The 19,057-nt window shown below is 36.0% G+C and overlaps 1 protein-coding gene and 1 non-coding gene across 2 annotated transcripts in view; one reads left to right on the top strand and one right to left on the bottom strand.

Annotated features, from left to right (window-relative positions):
* NUDT3 (nudix hydrolase 3) overlaps nt 1–19,057 on the top strand; it is an 89,021-nt gene that overhangs the window by 27,831 nt on the left and 42,133 nt on the right. Inside the window, exon 2 of the mRNA XM_031434900.2 lies at nt 18,893–19,003. Within this exon, the coding sequence (XP_031290760.2) occupies nt 18,893–19,003 (111 nt within the window). The remainder of the gene's footprint in view (nt 1–18,892; nt 19,004–19,057) is intronic.
* Nucleotides 16,296–16,398, bottom strand: LOC116147855 (U6 spliceosomal RNA). Its single transcript, XR_004131447.2, has one exon. It is a non-coding gene; the product is annotated as a U6 spliceosomal RNA (small nuclear RNA).

The raw sequence follows: 19,057 nt of genomic DNA, 5'->3' as shown, positions 1-19,057 counted from the left end.
GAATTTATTTTTTTCCTATTGCTACTGATCAGGCATTCTATCTTCTTTCAGAAGTTAGGTAATTATTAGGACATTCTTAAAATAGTTTTTACCACTTTACAGCCATTATTTTAAAAAATGAAAAATAACAAGTATTAGTGAGGATGTGGAGAAATAGGATACCTGTGTGTTACTGGTGGGAATGTGAAATGGTTCAGTTGCTGTGGAAACAGTTTGGTGGTTCCTGAAAGTTAAACATAGAATTTTGTTTGACCTTGTAGTTCCACTTACAACCGAATGTCCATCAATTAATGAATAGATAAAACAATTGCAGTGTATGCATACAATGGATTATTATTAGCCATAAAAAAGAATGAAAGTACTGTTACATGCTACAATGTGGATGAACTCAGAAATGTGCTAAAATGAATGAAGCCAACCTTTTTGTCACATATTCTATGATTCCATTTATATGAAATATGCAAAAGAGGTAAATTCATAGTTACAGAAAGCAGATTGTTGGTTACCAGGGGCTAGAGGTCTGATGTCTGGGATGAGGAGTAACTGCTTAATGGGTATGAGGTTTTATTTTGTGGTGATAAGGGTGTTTTGGAGCTGGAGGCAGTGGTTTCACAACATTGTGAATACTAAGTACTAATTGTTCTTTTACCTAATTGTTCACTTTAAAATGGTTAATTTTATGTTATGTGTATTTCATCTCAAGTTTTTAAAAGTATTCTCTTTAAAGTTTTCCTTTTACAGTGGTTTGTTTTAAATAGCAACTTATAATTCATTATAAATTCATGAATAAATAGGCTTTGTTTTCTACATACTTCATTAGGTGGGTGTTGTGAGGCCATTTCATTCTCCAAATGTTTTGAAGTACAATTGAGAGACAAATTTAGGATCTAATTGTTAAAGTTTTAGAGGCACTACAAGTTAATTGTTCAGGAATGATGCTTTTCTATAGGAGGGTAATTTTTGTTTCAGCCTCTTGATGGTTGAAAAAAAGGAATGTTAAGGCTAATACAATTTTGAGTTTCTTTACTGTAAGAAAAACATTTATGAGACCTGGCATTAAAAATAAATGAAACAGATCAGCTAAAATTTAGGAAAGATGTGTAGAAGGTATGTTCCAAGAATGGGCAATATTCCACTAAATCTAGCTCTCTTATGGGTTAGCAAAAAAGAAAGAGGAAAAGGGGATAGGAGTAATGGCTTTTTACTGACTGATAAAAGCACACGTATAAGTTAACATAGAAATAGACTTTTCCTGGCATTACATTTTAAGGTGCATTTACAGAGCAGGTTCCCCCTATGTGGGGAATCTAAGTGGTATAATGACACTGTCTTTATTTATTCATTTATTTTTGTGGGAGGGAGGTAATTAAATTTATTTTTAGAGGAGGTACTGGGGATTGAACCCAAGACCTTGTGCATGCTAAGCACGCACTCTACCACTTGAGCTATACCGTCTCCCATGACAATGTCTTTAAATGTGGTTTGTAGAAGATTCAGAATTGTTCTTCATTTGGTCATTTTGTAATATTTAATGAGCCCTTAAATTAAACTTACTTTTGAATCGGCAGTACATTTACATTGTTCAAAATTCAAAAGGCCCACGTGAGATGCTGTAAAAATTCTCCCTTTCATACTTAACCCTCTAGTTACTTAGTTTCTTTTCCTGTAGACAACCTGTGTCATCAGTTTCTTATGACTTTTATAATAGATGTTTGATTGTATAGCATTCACTTATACTGATTTTCTATGGAGTTAGAATAATTAAAACATCTTGTCTATAATGAACCCTGTCTCTCCACATTTACTTCTTTTTATTGAGTCATACAGCATTGGAGTGTCTTCAAGCGAAGAACTCTTAGCTATGAATTCTCAATCTTAATGCAGTTGCTACCTAGTTTTCTTCTGTGATTTCTGGTGATACACTCCCCAGCTTCCTACATAGAGTAAATGAAGTGTAATTTGTAGTAAAATAATAGTTTGACAGTTAAATTTAATTCAGTTAGGAACACAAAAATTTGTGAAATATAGTACTTGAAATTACGTAAAAGTATTTTTCCTATAAAAATTACCTTCCCATCGTAGTTTTCTCCTGTGTAGTTTAGTATTCGTTTTGTTCGTAGTATACCATGTACATCTGGCCCTTTTTCAGTTCTCATTTTGATAAGAATGGTAAGCTGGAATTCACACAGACATGGTCAGAATTGGAAAAGAACAGTGGGTTGTGACCTGCCTGCCCTCACTTATTGCACTTCTGGCCCCACCATAAGGCTTGCCTTTCCTGTACATCTGTTTGTGTCATATCTGGGCGGTATAGTATAGCGTGGCAAACTATAGCCATAAAGTAAACCATCATGGTTTACAATACATTGGTGTAAAATAAAAATTTCTTTTTTAGTTTTAAAAATAATTTTCCCTCAATCATGTGATTATGCTTATGTGTGGAACTGATATTAAGAGTAGCCTGTAGAAATTTAGCATGACTTCTTTTAAATTATAAGCAATAGAATAGAGGTAGGAGCCCATTGTAACGATAACGTAAAGAATAAGCTTAAGAAATGGGTAAGATCTGTGCAAAGGAAAGTTTTCAAATATTATTAAAAGGCTTGAACAAATGGAAAAACATACTGTATTAAGTAGGAAGGTTCTGTATCTTGAACAATTGACAATATCTTGTCAATTCTTGTTAAGTTAATCTATAAATTTAACTCGATCTTTGTAGAAATTATAAGTAATTTTCTTTAAACCACTCAAGCAATTTCTAAAGTTCAAATAGATAAGCAGACAGAGGAATAGCCAATAAAATTCTGAAAAAGAAGAATGAAGGGTGGGAGTGGTGATGTTTAGTCCAGTTAGACCATTGCAAAGCTATGATAGTTAAAATAGAATGCTAGTAAATTGGATCATGAGTAGACAAATGAATCAATAGAACAGAATGCATATATGAACAACTGGCAGATTATCTAGAAAAAAATTAAGTTGGATTATTTACTGCTGTTTATATCAGGATAATTTCCATTGTAGATAGGAAGCATGAACAATTAAAAGAGAACCATAAATTGCTACAAGAAAGCATGAGATAGTTTCATTGCAGTCTTGGATGGGTTAGGAACTTCTAAGTGTGCTATCTAATTCAAGTCATAAAAGGAAAGATTTGAAGGACTTATGTAAGTGGAAAGCTACACCTTGTTAATGGAATAGAAGACATTACAGTTCTCCCCAAATTAATCTTTTAGTTTTTGTATTACTAATCAAAATCTCAGCATTTTTAAAATAGTCGTTCCAAAATATATATGGAAGCACAAAGGGCTAATAGTAGCCAAGACATTTTTTTAAAAGCCTTTTTATTATGGAAAATTTCAAATCTGTACAAAAGTAGACTGGATAGTATAATGAGCCCCCATATACTCCTCACTCAGCTTCTCAGCTTCAGCTGTTACCGACTCATGACTGATTTTGTTTTCATGTATATCCCTATACATTCCTCCCCCTCCTGTATTAGCTTAGATTAAATCTTAGATGTTATAATCTCATTTATAAATATTCAGCAAGTATTTCTAAAAGAGAACACTCTTTAAAAAGAAAATACAATGTCATAATTATACCCTGAAAGTTCATAAAGGAAAGATAAGATAAATGGCTGATATTTCCCCTCAATTTACCATTATTCATCAAATTAAGTTAATGTACATCAAGTATGTTTCAACCCATAGGTACATATTGATAATTTAAAACAAAACAAAACTGAAGGAATCCAGTGAACCAACTAATTAATTTGGGGAATAATGGTAAATTGAGGGGAAATACCATTTATTTGATGTTTCATACCTGATGTTTTAATCCATTGCAGTTATTCTTATGGATCTATTTTTGACCAGTAGGAGCCTCTTCAAGTTGACTCCTGAGTCCTTCTGATATAACCCTAGAGGTTTTGTAATAGCTTCCTTAACATATGGTATAGCAAGATGCTTCAGACTTAACTTGTATGTTTCCTGACTCAGTCATGAAATCAGCCATATCAGGAATGAAAGTACAGTATTCCACAGAAAGAATCAGTATAGATTCTGTGAATATTAAAAGGGTAATAAGGGAATATTATGAATAATTTTAAGGCAATCAAATCAATATTTTAAATGAAATGGGCAAATTTCTTGAAAGACAAGAACTACTGAAGTTGGAACCAACTGGTCCTGGAACCAGTCCCGCTTGGATATCAAAGGATGACTGTATATCAGACCATCATGTTGTACACCTTTAATTTATAGTTTTGTTTGTCAATAAGTTAAATAAATAAATATGAAATATTTCCTCATTAAAGCTGGAGGGGGGAAACTCATCAGATTGGCAAAGTAGAAAAGATCATACAGTTGATTACATAAACACAGAAAGCTTCTACATGGCAAAATCACTATAAAGTCAAATCAACACTCACCAGGCTAATTTATTTAATATATAAAGAGCTTCTCCAAATTAGTAAGAAAAAGACCACTCAATAGACAAATGAGCAAAGGATGTGAAAAGGAAACACAAGTAACTCCTAAATATATGAACCAAAAGGATATGCTATATTTCACTTGTCAAATTGGCCAGTTTTAAAAAAAAATTGAGTAATACCGTGTGTTGGCAGAAATGTGTGGGAACAGTCAGTCTCATGGTACTGGCAGACATATAAGCTGGTGCAACCTCTATGGAAGGCAAACTGCCAGTATTTATTAAAATTACAAATGTGTTTATCTTTGATACAGCAGTTCTTGTCTTAGGTTTTATGAAGAAATTACCTTTACCATGATACAAATGACCTCTGTGTTGCCAAATCCAGTGGTCAGTTCTCAGTCCTCATCTTAAATGACCTCTTAGTAGCATTTAATCCAATTGATCATTCCCTCCCCCTTTCAAACATTTTGCTTGGCTTCTTGCATGCCCCACGCTTGGTTTTCTTTTTCCCTTACTGTTTCTTCTCTGACTCCTTTGTTCGATCCTTTAAAACATTAAAGAGCCCCAGACTCAGGCCATGAGCACTCCAGACTTCTCTAAGTGATCTCATCCAGCCCCAAATTCCACGTACTGCCACATGTCGATTTCCACCTCTGACCTCTTTGCTGAACTGCAGACTCATCTCCAGCTGCCTTCTCAGCAACTCTATTTGTGAGTTGGATAGGCACCTCAGACTTAACACATGCAAAACTGAACTTTTGGTATTACCCTCCAATCTGCTCCTCCCATTGTCTTCCCATTTTGTCCATTTGTTCATGCCAAAGAACTGGAGTTATCTTTGACTTCCTTCTTTTGCTCACAGCCCCCACATCAGGAATTCTATTGACTCTCCCTTTGAAAGAAGAGTCAGAACCTTATCACTCTCTCACTACCCCCACTGCTACCTGTTTAGTCTAAACGATCATCACTTCTTTCCTTGGACTATTATGTAAATCCTCCTAACTAGTCTCCTTATCCCATCCTTGTTCCATCTTGCAGTCTGTTTTCTACACTGCACATCAGTGATTCTGTTAAAATATGTGCTTAAAACCCCTCAGAAGGGGTGTTCTTCTTTACTTGAGATAAGATCCCAACACCTTACCTTCTTAATTTGTTCTGTGAAGCCCTCTGAGACCTCCCCCTTCCGCTGCCTCATTTGCTAATTCTTCTCTAGCCACTCTGGCTTTCTTACTTTGACCCCAAGTACTTCATTGCCTCAGGGCAGGACCTTTGCCTGAGATGCCCTTTCCCTGGAGAGCCAAAGGCTTGTTTCCTCACTTCAATCAGATTTGTACTCAAGACCTTCCCTCACCTCCCTATCTAAAAGAGTACTCTGTTAATTTCTTCTTCCCTATTGACCTTGTTTATCTTGTTACTACATACCATCTGACATTATTTTTTTTTTTGTCTTCTCCCATTAGATTGTATGTTCCGTAAGAGCAGGGTCTTTGTTTGCTTTTTGTCTAGCCAGAGTGCCTAGAACAGTGATTCACATGGAGTAGATATTCAGTGAATATTGGTTGAACAAGTGAGTGAGTGAGTGAGTGAATATATGAATTCTACCAGTATATTCACATGTGGGAAATTGTTCATGTATAGGGCTATTTATCATAACATTGTTTTAATAGCAGAAACTGGAAATGCCCAAAATGTCCATCAAGAGGTCTGGTTAAATAAATTATGGTACATCTGTATAATAAAAATCTCCAGTAGTTACTGTATGATTTCATTTACATGAAGATTCGGAACAGACAAAACTAATTTGTCTGTAGTGGTATAAATCACAATAGTGTTTGCCTCTGGGTCAGGGACATTGACAGGAAGGAAGTGTAGGGAATTTTCTGGGGAGATAGAGATGTGTATCTTTATAGGGGTGTGGGTTCAAGTGCATGCGTAAGTCAGACTCATGAGACTGTGCCTTGATGGTCTATACATTCCAGTGTGCATGAATTATACTTCAGTTACAACAAAGCACAGTTCCTAAAAATGGAAAACAACAGAAACAAATGAATCTAACCATATACCAAGCTTGTGGCATAATCATACAGAAAATAAATCTTTCATGTGACTTTAAAACAGTATTTTGATTGAACATCTCTAGTGGGATCTATCCATAGGCTAAGAACTACAAAGAAATCTTAAACTGTACTTTGTTTTATGGTTAATGGTATTGTTAGTTTGAAACTTTTACATTATGGGACAACTCAGATAGATGATTATGTTATTGTTAGATTCAACATTAAAGAATTTAAGCATTAAATCCAAGAAGTTAAAAAGCTTAGTACCTTTTAATCTGAAATGGAAATACCAGTGTGACACATGATTTATTTTTCTTTTCAATTATTATTCTTTTATTTTCTTTCTAATAGTACATATTTCTTGTCTGTCATTGAAAAGGCTTAGAAGCAATGACAACATAATAGCATCTAGTACCTAAATTGAAGTCTTTAAATGTCATTTCCCACTAAAAGGAACAGGGGCTCCTTAGAGAAACAGTTGAATTTACATCTGGAGCCAGAAGTACTTAACATGAGCTTGAGATATCATACAATAACAAACAGCAAGAAAACTATCCAAGATTAAAGATTTATGTCAGAAAGACATGAGTTAAACAAGATTTGTGAAACATTACTGGTAGTATCTGTGTGGTAGGTGTATGGGTGGTTACTATACAGTTCTTTCAACTTATCTGTATGCTTGTCAGTTTTTATAATGAAGTGCTGGAGAAAAAGGGGACAGGAGCCACCCTGAAGCTGTTCTGGCTGGTTAAAGATGGGAGCATCAAAAGATAAATGACTGCATTTGATTGAAACACTGAAATATAAAAATCTAGTCAATGATGCAGCAATAACAAGGTGTGTGGGGGTTGCTTAGGCACTATCTCATTATTCTGAAAATTAGTAAATAAGGAGGAAAAAAATCAAGCATTTACTTCGCCTTTCCTATATTTACCTCTACTCAAACAGTCAAGGAAGGAAATTGCTTCTTTATAGAATTCCAGCTAATTAATAACTATAGAAGGGACAATAGAATCAGTAAATGACCACTTACATTCCCTAATGAGATCATGGATATAGATGGCTGTCATTAATAGATACTAAAACCATTAAATGAAAGGCTGATGGTGAGTTCTATAATGGACATCATGTGACAACATTTAAAACCACAATTTTATCTTCTCATCACTAAAAATGTTGTCAGATCTTATGTAACTCGCAGTGCAGTGTGATAGGAGGCATGTAGCACCATCAGTGAAGTTTTCTTGCCAAAACACCAAATCCCAGACTGATCAAGCTTCAAGATCTAATGACCTGGGTACAGGAAATACGGGGTCTGCTAGAGGAGCAAGTTGACTGTTACCACAAGGGACAGCATTAGCAAATGCAAGAACTGAGAAATACTACAGGATAAATGATCTGTTTTGTTCAACAAATAAATGACTTGAAAACAAAGAGCCAGGTCAGGGAACTGTTTTAGACTAAGACTTGTCATATCAACCAAATGCAATGTATGGACCTAGTTTGGTTCTTCATTTAAATAAACCAATTATAAAATAACATTTTCAAAACAATCGGAGCAATTTGAATATGGCCTATTTAATAGATGGTTATAGGAAATTGTTCATTTTTTTAGGTATAATAATGACATTATTTTTTTTAAGCCCTTATCTGTTAGTGGTATATAATTGAAAGTATTTAGTGGTAAAATATATTGATATCTGGGATTTGCTGTAAAATATCCTGGGAGTAGGGAATAGGTAAAACACGGAGAAACATTAATAATTATTTAAGCTGAGTAATGAATACTTGGAGATTCATTATATTTTCTCTCTACTTTGTCTATGTTTGGAATTTTCTAAAAGAAGTTTTAGAAAATACCACATGATCATTAAAAAAAAAAAAAGGAAGTTCTTTGGTATGTAGTGATGAAATGATCCCCATGATTTAAGTGAGAATGTGAGATACAACAGTGTGTATGTTGGGTTACTATTTGTGTTAACAAAGATGAAAGAAAATAATATTCAAGACATCTTCATAAGAAGTGCCTCTGGAGATGGAGGTAGGAGACAAGGTCTCTCATTGCATATTCTTTTGTACCTTTTCAACATGTGCAGTGTGTACTGTTGAAAAAATAGATTCTAAAAAAATAGAATTAGGAACTACAATTCTAGACACATAAACTTGTGTAATTTTAGAACAATAGATTGTTAATGGTGGAAGAGTTTTAGAGATTATTTGGACTACCTCATTTAGAAACAAAGCTGAATTGTATACATATATATATTTTTTAATTTTTTGCAGTTGTGTGGCTGATTGGCTGGAAGAGGCAGACTTGTAACCTGTCTCCTGACCGTCCTCTATAAAGTAGACAGCATACAACTGTGATTTAAATTTTAACATCTTAAATTAGATTGAAGGGGGAGGGTATAGCTCAAGTGGTAGAGCACATGCTTAGCATGCAGGAGGTCCTCGGTTCAGTCCCCAGTGCCTCCAAAAGTAAATCAACCTAGTTACCTCCCCTCACCAAAATAAAACAATTAAATAATACAATAGTAAATAAAACATAAAGCTATTAAATTAGATTGAAATATGATTAATATATTGGGGACACAATACCTGCCTTTTTACAGCGTATTCCTATAGCTCTAAGACTGTGTGTGGGAAAATAATGCAGTTTATGGATGTCAGGAATGCTGTTCCTGTGGCCTCATTTGTTTTAATGACCTCAAGAAACATGAGCATTCTAAATATTTCATTCACTCCATTTGGCTTTCAGAAATTTCCTAGGGAATAATGCTTGGCATTCTTTTGGGTCAATTATAAAAGTCTTCAATGCTTGTTCTAAAATATTCAAGCTGTACACAAGGTTTTAAAGTGAAATGCCTCCTCCTCCTTAGAGCCGTTGATTGTACTGTACAGAGACAACTATTGTTTCTTGGGTGAATGCTTTCAAATGGACTTCTAAATTGTGGTTTTGAAGTTCTCACAATATACAGAGAGTGTAGGAAGCTTAAGTTCTCCTGTAGTATCTCAGACTATTTTTCCCTTTCCCACCTGCTCCTCTCCTGTATTTCTCTTTTGAGAAATGGATATCTCTGTCCAACTATTGACCTCAGTTAGAAACCATAGCTTCTACATCCCTTTCACTGCACCCTCATTTCTGACTAGTTACTGGCTCCTGTCATTGCTGTCTCCTAAATATGACTTGAACCCACTTGCTGCTTCCCATCTCCAGGGATGCTGATTATATGCTGCTCCCTTATTCTCTGACTGAACTCTCTGCCCCACCTCCCCATCACTCATTCAGCCTCCATATTCATGCTTCTGAAACACAAGTGAGATTGCCATTTTCCTCCCCCAAAACCAAGGAGGATTCCCAGTTGCCTTCAGTTGTTGTAACTCTTTGATGAGCTTTTTATACGGACTTTTTATACTGGTCTCAGTTAATTTATCAGCCTTCTCTGTTGCACACTTCCTCCTTCTTGTCACTTACCCTTCACGGTATCAAACTAGTTGAATTTCTCGGCATACCCTGGGATAATGTACTGTTGCCTGCATCTGTGGCTTTGTAATTGCAGTGCCCCTTGTCTGGAACACCTCTCTTTTCTAGTCTCAGTAAATTTCTCCTCTAGGCCCAGATCAAATGTTCCCTCTTGAGCAGTATTCTGAGGTCCTCTCAGAATCTTCTTTCCTCCTTAGTTGTCCTTATGAACATGATGATATGCCTCCTTGGGCCCTTCATTAGATTAAGGGCTGGCAAACTTTTTCCATAAAGGACCAGTTAGTAAATATTTTTGCCTTTATGGGCCACATGATCTCTGCGAAGACTTCTCAACTTTGCCATTGTAGCTTGAAAGCATCCATTGACTAGGTAAATGAATGAGCATGGCTGTGTTCTAATAAAGTTTATTTATGGACACTACAATTTGAATTTGATTCTTTTCAACCCTTTGAAAATGTAAAGACCATTCTTAAGTCATTAGCCATAGAAAAATAGGTGGTAGACTAGATTTGACCCATGGGCCACAGCTTGCCAGATCTTGCATTAGAGAGTGGGCTATTCAAGTGTAGGCTTTATATATTTTTATGTATCTTTGCGCACCTCCCCTCCATGCCTCAGTTCATTTCTAAGCAAATAATGACTAGGCAGCAGTGTCTTTTGAGTAAATGCTTAAGTAAAGAATTACTTGAAATATGCTAGATTCTAAACAAATGTGAAAAATAATGAAACTTCACATTGAGAATTATTAGTCATTTTTTTGTATTTATTAATAAACATTTCCAGAAAAGAAAGTGTAAGAAAAAGTTGCATAATTTAGAGGAGTTCACAGTCCCTTGCTCTGTAGAAGACAGCTCTGGCCAGGAAAGATGTAAAATAAACAAATTGTCTGTTCATAGAAGGGAATAGTGGAAAGTGCTTCAGATTCTTAATTTGAATCAAAGACTAGTTTAAAGTGTCTTCTCCATCTTTTCCTTTTCCTTGTACCTGGCCTGGAGAAAATCATGCCATAGCTTTATCCAGTAGTGGCTAAGTTTTCAGAGGATTTTTCATATGGGGCTAGCTACATGACGAATGTACCAGGCTCTCGGTCCCCTAATGGTCAGTCAGGCATATAGACTATGGTTTGAATCCTGGCTCATTGCTGACCCTTTCTTTGCCCTTCACCACATCACCAAATCATCTGTTTTGTTTCCTCATCCCTGTAATGGCGATAATTATATAATGCCTGGCTTGTATGATTGTTTGAAAACTGGAGGTAGTATATTAAAAATAGAGTATGTCAAATAGCAGCATCTAGCATAAAGTGAGCAGTGAGTGAATACTACTTGCTGTTGTTCTTATTTACTTCCCCCCATGTTAGTCTTTTTTTTTCTTTTTTTCCCAGCAGTATTTACAAGAGTTGTGGGAGGGGGTTAAGATTTACAGGAACAACTCAATCATTCCAATAAGTTATGCTCAGACAGTGTGATCTAGCAACTTTAAGACTTTGTTTTTATTTTTATGTAACCCCAAATACAGACAACTTTACTGGTTTCTTTAGTCCTCTTTTTAGAAATTAAAAAAGTTATTGAATACCAGGCAGTATAAAGTGCTGTGTGTGGTTATCTTAACATTTGGACATTAATTTGGAAAGACAGGGCAGGATACTCAATCCCTTAGAACTCTAGCAGTATACGCCATACCCTTGGACTCATACTTAAGAATAATATTTGTGTATAATAGTTTATATCTGTGACTACCTTTTTATATTGCAGAGTAAAAACTACAGAATATCTGTTCATAGCACAGTCTTTGTACTAGGCAGGGAATTTCCTCTTTTGTTAAATAAACAACCTGATTAGCTAGATAAAATAAAGGGATTTTGTAAACTGACTGCTTATGTCAACTTTTTCCTCCTTTTTATCAGTATTTTGAGCTCTTGGGTGGGGGAAAATAGCAAAAAGATAAAATGGCTCTAAAACTCTAATTGAAACTATTAGCTCTTGGCCCTATGATAATTTATTGCTTTAATTTGAACAAGTTATTTTAACTCATACTCAGCTTTACTTATCTATTAAATATTTTATAGGTCCTTGTGTGCAAGAACTTGTGGCAGCTGTTTTTTAAAACATTCTGTAAAAAAAAATAGTAATTTTATTTGGAATCCAAACAACTGCAGATAATTATTCACTATTATGTTGGTCTTATTTTTTAAGAAGGGATGCATAAATGGTTAGAACATGCTTAACTGTAGAAGCAGTTTTCAGGGCATGTCACAGATTTGACAGGGTGCAGCCTTTATGCCATCTGGGCTACCAGCAGAGCTATCTGGCAGTAATGGCATTGTTGACAAGTTGTCAAATGCCAGGGGCATTGCATTGTTGGAATTGAGATTATGTGAGGTGCATTACTATAGGGAGTTTTCTGGAAATTAGTAATATGTCTAAGATACATAGCTTGCTAACCAGGATTTTCCATGATGTAGATTATCACCATAGATAATTGATTTTTTAAAGAAAATATTTCCAGAACTTTAACCTGGGATACCTAGAGTATAGCTACCCCTGCTATACTATTGGCAGTGGGAATGGAAACTTGCCAGACACCAAGGGGAGTGGAAGGTACGTAGTGGGAGTGGGATTGGCTTCTCCAGCCAGAGCTTTGCAAATGCACATATTCTCTCCTTTATTAGTCTTATCATGGCTGGAAGGGAACGAGAACATTGTTTCTCAGATCTCTGTCTCTTTCTCTCTTTTTAGCTCCAGTCCCACATTTATATGATTATCTACTAGAAATATTATTAGACATCTCATTGAACTCTCAGATTCTTATGTTCAGACAACAACTTCCCTGTGGTTCCCTCCTCCACTCACCCTTCCACATTCTCCTTGGAAGGCAGTTCCACCACTGACCTGGCCCACATCCTGTCAGTCACCTGGGCCTGTGGACTCTTCCTTCTATACATCTGAAATCTGTCACTTCCTTCCAACATGCACTTTTTTCCTCGTTCTTTCTCAGCCTGAATTAACTGCAGACACATACCTGTTACCAGGTTTGCCCATCTCCAGCCCAAGTCAGAGTGACCTTTCTAAAATCCAAATTAGGTTATGTCATTTCTCGGCTCTAACAACTTCAGTTACTTACCCACTGTCCTCAGGTTTCAGTCCAAACTCTTTATAATTGGACCCCGGCCTTTTTGTTCAACCTTCGTAAGTAACCCCATCTGTATGCTCTCTGCACTTTTTTTTTTTTTTTAAAGCTGTTGTTTCTTCTCTCAGCCACTGGTCCATTTTTTCACTTGCTCATCAAACATTTATTGGCCAGTTATACGGGTCAAGCTCTGTGCTTAAGGATAGAGTGTGAGGCAATCAACAGGTCCTGAAATCTTTCACTGACCTTTCACACTGTTAGTCAGGATAGACTAGGTTATGCTGCCATAACAAATTTAGCCTGAAATCTCATTGTTTTAACACAACAGAGTTTTATTACTTGTGAAGATCCCTATCAGTTATGGGTTTTCAGAGGTCTTCTATCTTCTATTCAGGGGGCTCAGGCCTATAGTTATACCAGCTGGAACTCACTGTGAGTTGGTCACTGTGACAGAGGAGAGAGACTAGATGGGCCTCTCCCTGTCTCAGCCCAAAAGTGACCTGTGTCCCTTCTGCTCATATTTCATTACCCAGAACTAGTCAGGTGGTCCCATGAAACAGCAAGGGGAGGTTGGATACTGTAGAAAAGAACATGAAATATCTGGTGAACATTATGGTCCTTAGCACAGTCACTGAAATATAATCAGTCACCCTACTTCTTGTTGGTCTCATCCACTGGACTTTAAATTTTTCTGAAGCTGAGGCTCTGCAGCTGAGGCTGTATTTGCCTTGCTTTGTGTCCCAGCACATGGGCATACAGTAGGCTTCTGATGATTATTTTGGTTGAATAAATATCCTTTTCGAACTTGGATTCAACTCAAGTCACTTCCCTTAAGAAACTGTCCGTTACCACCCCTCTACTACCTCCCCCTACCCTGGGTTAGGTGTCTCTTTTCAGTGTCATTGTGGTATCCTGTGCATACCTCAACCAAAGCACTTGTCGCCCTGTATTAGTACTCTTTAAATTGTTCTCTTTCCACTAGTTACTCAGTTTAGATCTTTAGGGCGAGGACTGGCTTTCTTTTATATATATCCTTTTGAAAATTCGTATTAAGCAATATTAAAGCAATTTTTAAAAACCTAAGAAATTAAACATTACTGTTTCACCTGAAGCCCTTTATGTAAATCTCCTTCCCACTAGGTGTATCATTCCCATACATTTCTTTATTCTGTCACTGTACACATGTCCCTAAGTGATATAATGATTTTTCCCTGTGTCCATGTGGATACCATATTGTCCCAGGAGGTCCACGTGTATCGTGAATCGAAGAGTTCGTATATGGATGGATGTGTTTTGTGGGTTCATTTATCCATCTCTGTATGGGTATCACCTGTCTTAATGACAAGAGCTTCACAGAAGGTCTGATAGCTGGTTGGCCAGTCCCCCACTTTGATCTGCCTCAAGATTGCAGAGGTTTTAATCTCTGCATCTCCCATTCCTGGCTTATGATAATGCCTAATGAATATTTGTTGAATAAATGACAAATTCTTTTTTTTTCTTGGTGTGTCATTTTCAGAATTTTTTAGGAGCTTTGCCATTTAATTTCTTTTTAGATAATTGGTATTTAAAAATCAAGTTTCAGAATAAGAATTTACTGATCAGTACCCCACTTACTATTTTATAAGGTAGGAAGGAGTAAAGCCTCTGGTTAAAGTAAGGAATATTTTGTTTTGGTTTTTGCAGTGCATTTTCAATGGGTTGTCAAGGAAACTTACTGAGGAGAAGAACCTATTTATTGGTAATAGCATTTACTTTGAACTATGACTGCAAAGTAATGTGGCTTGTTTTCTCCAGCCTCAGGATGATATGTAGCCTTACTTCATACAGTCATGCTTTGAATGTACAAAACAATAACACTGGCTAGATTTACTAGTTAATATTTCACATTGATTGAAATTTAGAAATTAAATTATACTGTTATAATATGTTACAGGTTTCCTTTTCTTTGCTTTAGCTTTGAAATGTCTCTGTAAAGGTCTTTCATTTGGACTGTAACCTAATTGGATGGCCCTAGTTGGCATTTGAAGCAAATGCTTAGGTTTATAATGTCTAGTTGACACTTTGCCAGGAAGTGGGAGAACTCTAGGAAGAAGGATTACATGTTGTTATGTATTTAACAATCAGTAAAGGATTAACCCATTTGTCAATTTTTTCTTCTTGAATCTCTCTTGTCAATTAGGTAGAATATTACTTAAACGTTATTGTCTAGACTCTTTGGAGGACTTTTTTTGTTTACACTTTTTGGCTTGAATTAACAAACATGATTATACTTGGGTTTATTTCTCTTTTGATAAGGAATTTTTAAAAATGTAATATTAGCCACAATTATTAAGGAGAATGGATGTGGCAGTGATCTCCTTTTTCCTTAATGAAAATAGTATATTACTTTAGCTTTATAATTTAATATAATAAAATTAAGGATAATCTTCTGGAAGGCCAGTCCTCTGACATGTAGACTCTGAAGAAGAAAGTAATGGCACTGACTACATTAGCTTTTAAAAAATTACTGAGATTTTATAAAGCGATGGACACCCCATCAGGAGATTTGTGAGAAGAAAATAAAAATTGATGCTTTCATGAATGGATCATACTAAGTGAAATAAGCCAGAAAGAGAAAGAAAAATACCATACATGATATCACTTATATGTGGAATCTAAAAAAAGGACACAAATGAACTTATTTACAAAACTGAAACAGACTCACAGTCATAGAAAACAAAGTTATGGTTACCAGAGGGGAAAGGAGGGGTGGTGGGAATTCCAGATTTGCAGATAACTAACTACTATATACAAAATAGATAAACAACAAGGTCCTACTGTATATCACAGGGAACTATATTCACTACCTTGTAATAAACTGTAATGAAAAAGACTATGAAAAGGAAATATATATGTATAACTGAATCACTATGCTGTACACCAGGAATTTTTTAAAAGATTAAAAAATTACTGTGATATGAAAACTGATTTTATTGAGCTAAAGTTCACATAACATAACAACCATTTTATTTATTTATTTGGTTGGTTTTAAAATAGTTTAATTAAGAATTATTTCCAATTTACAGATCACGTTTGGAATAAAATGACAACTATTTATGTACCCAGTGCTACCAGAGCATAGCATTTACTCATTTTCTTTCTTTTTTAATTTTTATTTCTTATAACAACCATTTTATTTTATTTTATTATTTTTTTGAAATATGGAACACTTCACAAATTTGCATGTCATCCTTGCACAGGGGCCATGCTAATCTTCTCTGTATTGTATAACAACCATTTTAAAGTGTACAAGTCAGCGGCATTTAGCAACCACCACTTCTATCTAGTTTCAAAACACTTTCCTCATTCCAAAATAAAACCATGTACCCATTAAGCAGTTATTCCCTATTTGTCCCTTCCTCCAGTCCCTGGCAACCACCAATCTGCTTTCTGTCTCTATGGATTTACCTCTTCTATATATTTTATATAAATGGAATTATACAATATGTTGACTTTTTGAGTCTGGCTTTCCCTTACCATAATGTTCTTAAAGTTCATCCACTGTGTCACATGTATCAGAACTTCATTACTTTTTATGGCTAAATACTAATCCTTGTATATATATGCCACATTTTGTTTAGCCATTCATCCATTGAAAGACATTTGAGTTATTTCTGTTTTGGTTCTTGTGAAAAAATGCTACTATGAACATTTGTGTCTAAATGTTTGAGTACCTATTTTCAGTTCTTTGGGGGTATGGTATATACCTGAGAGTGGAATTGCTACACCAAATGGTAATTTTATGTTTAACTTTTTTCAGGAACCACCAGACTGTTTTCCACAGTGTCTAAAATATTTTACATTCCTACCAGCAATGTATGAGGGCTCCAGTTTCTCTACATTCTTGTTAGTACTTGTTCTTTATAAAATTATAGCCATTCTAGTGGGTGTAGTGATATCTTATGGTGCTTTTACTTTGTACTTTCCTAGTGACTAATGATGTTGAGTACCTTTTCATGTGCTTATTGGCTATTTGTATATCTTCTTTGGAGAAATGCTATTTGTTGTTTTGTCAGAGTTGTAAGAGTTCTTTATATATTTTTGGATACTGGACCCTTATCAGATGATTTACAAATAAATATTTCCTCCCTTTCTGTAGGTCGTGTTTTCACATTCTTGATAATGTCCTTTGATGCACAAAAGTTTTAAATTTTGATGAATTTGAATTTATCAGGGTTTTTTTGTTTTGTTTTGCTTCTCAAGCTTTTGTTGTCATGTCTAAGAATTTGCCCTATCTTACCAAATCCAAGGTCATTAAGATTTATCCCTGTTTATAGTTATAGCTCTTATATTTAGGTTGCTGGTCCATTTGAAGTTAATTTTTGTATATGGTGTGAAGTAGGAGTCTAATGAGTCTTATTTAAAAGCTTAATTTCACAGAACCTCTACGTTGTATTTTTAGTATCACTTGATTAAACATATACACCAATCAAATACTACTGTGGACTTTATCTTAAATTATTCTGCGTTGTATTAATCAAAGCAGAGTTTATATACATTTAAAAATAGTGCTTGTAAGTATAAGACATTATTTTCTCAGTCCATGGGCTCTGTCTTAGTGACTGTATATGGACTCATGGATTTCCTTCTTATAACTCTGTAGTCCCCTCTGAGTCTGCAGACCACAGATTTTGTAGAGGAACATCAGGAGACTCTATCACGACAGGAAGAAAAGGGATAAAAGATGAAGAAAAAGATAGAATTTCCGAGGCCGCATAGTTGCAGAGCCCTTAAGGGGGAGAGAGGAGATGACTGGAAGGTAGGTAACTAGAAGTCAGTGGTGGGGTCTGTGAGAGCTAGAGAGGAGGGAGTGATATTTTGTGGCAACAAGGATGACTGCAGAGTAGAGGTTAAGTGCTGGAGGGTGGAGGGGTGGGTGGGGAATATGGTTTGGAGTAGGGATGGAGGCTCAGAAGACATCATCAGAAAGTGGTTGTTTAGGGAGCAGTTGAGGATTCCTTTAGTTTTGGAAATAATGCCAACCCAGCTCTACCTCCAAATGAGGAGTCCAGCTATTTAGCATCTGTCCTAGAGAGTGGTAAGGAAAAAGAACTAGGGAAGTTCTAGATTTTATTTCAACCATGACTAGAATGTTGGTTACGTTTGAATTAGTAACCTGTATTCTGAAACGGTTTTGTGTATGTGTTTGGTTGCTTTCTTTTCATTTCTTAATAAAATTTCCTAGTAGAAGAATCCCAGTTTTATCTCAGCTGAAAGTATGATGCAAAGAAATGTTTCCACTCCTCATGTTAGAGAGACGGTTAGGTTCACAGAGCACACTTAGAGCTTAGGATGATGTGTAGTATTGGCCTGTGGCCATCTGATGGGAGTGGGAACTGGGACACACAGGAATGAGAATCTTGAAGAGAAAGTTGGGACTGTGGTGCCAGCTAGGCCAAGGCCAGCTCTTGACAGCACTCACAGGCTCATCAGTGACAGTCCTTTTTTTAAAGTGTCATTGTCAGCTCTGTGTTCAAAGGGCTTTAGAGAAAGGAACAAAGGAGAGGATAGATAGGACAAGTGGCTAAGAGTCTGAGGGGGAGGGTACACTGGTTCAGATGCCCTTCTGCTTTCAATAGACAGATTGTCTGCTTTTCAAACAAACAAAAGCTACCGTACAGGAAGTGATTTGGAGAGGTAAAAACAAAGAATGAGTCTTAGGTACTTTTTTTATTGTGATGTTTAAACTCTGAATTTGTATGAATGTGTCTTTTTTGAGTTTTTAACTGTCCATGCCACCTCTGACTTCCAGGTGCTACTTGTGAGCAGTAGTCGCCATCCAGACCGATGGATTGTCCCTGGAGGAGGCATGGAGCCGGAGGAGGAGCCAAGTGTGGCAGCAGTCCGTGAAGTCTGTGAGGAGGTATGCCTTGAGAAGAAAGGGTGCAGCTGTACCCTGTAATCGTGAACTTGTCAT

Source organism: Camelus dromedarius, chromosome 19 (assembly GCF_036321535.1).
Source record: "Camelus dromedarius isolate mCamDro1 chromosome 19, mCamDro1.pat, whole genome shotgun sequence".
Classification (NCBI taxonomy): Eukaryota; Metazoa; Chordata; class Mammalia; order Artiodactyla; family Camelidae; genus Camelus; species Camelus dromedarius.
The sequence above is the reverse complement of the archived record's forward strand: the minus strand, read 5'-3'. Positions and strand labels throughout refer to the sequence as shown.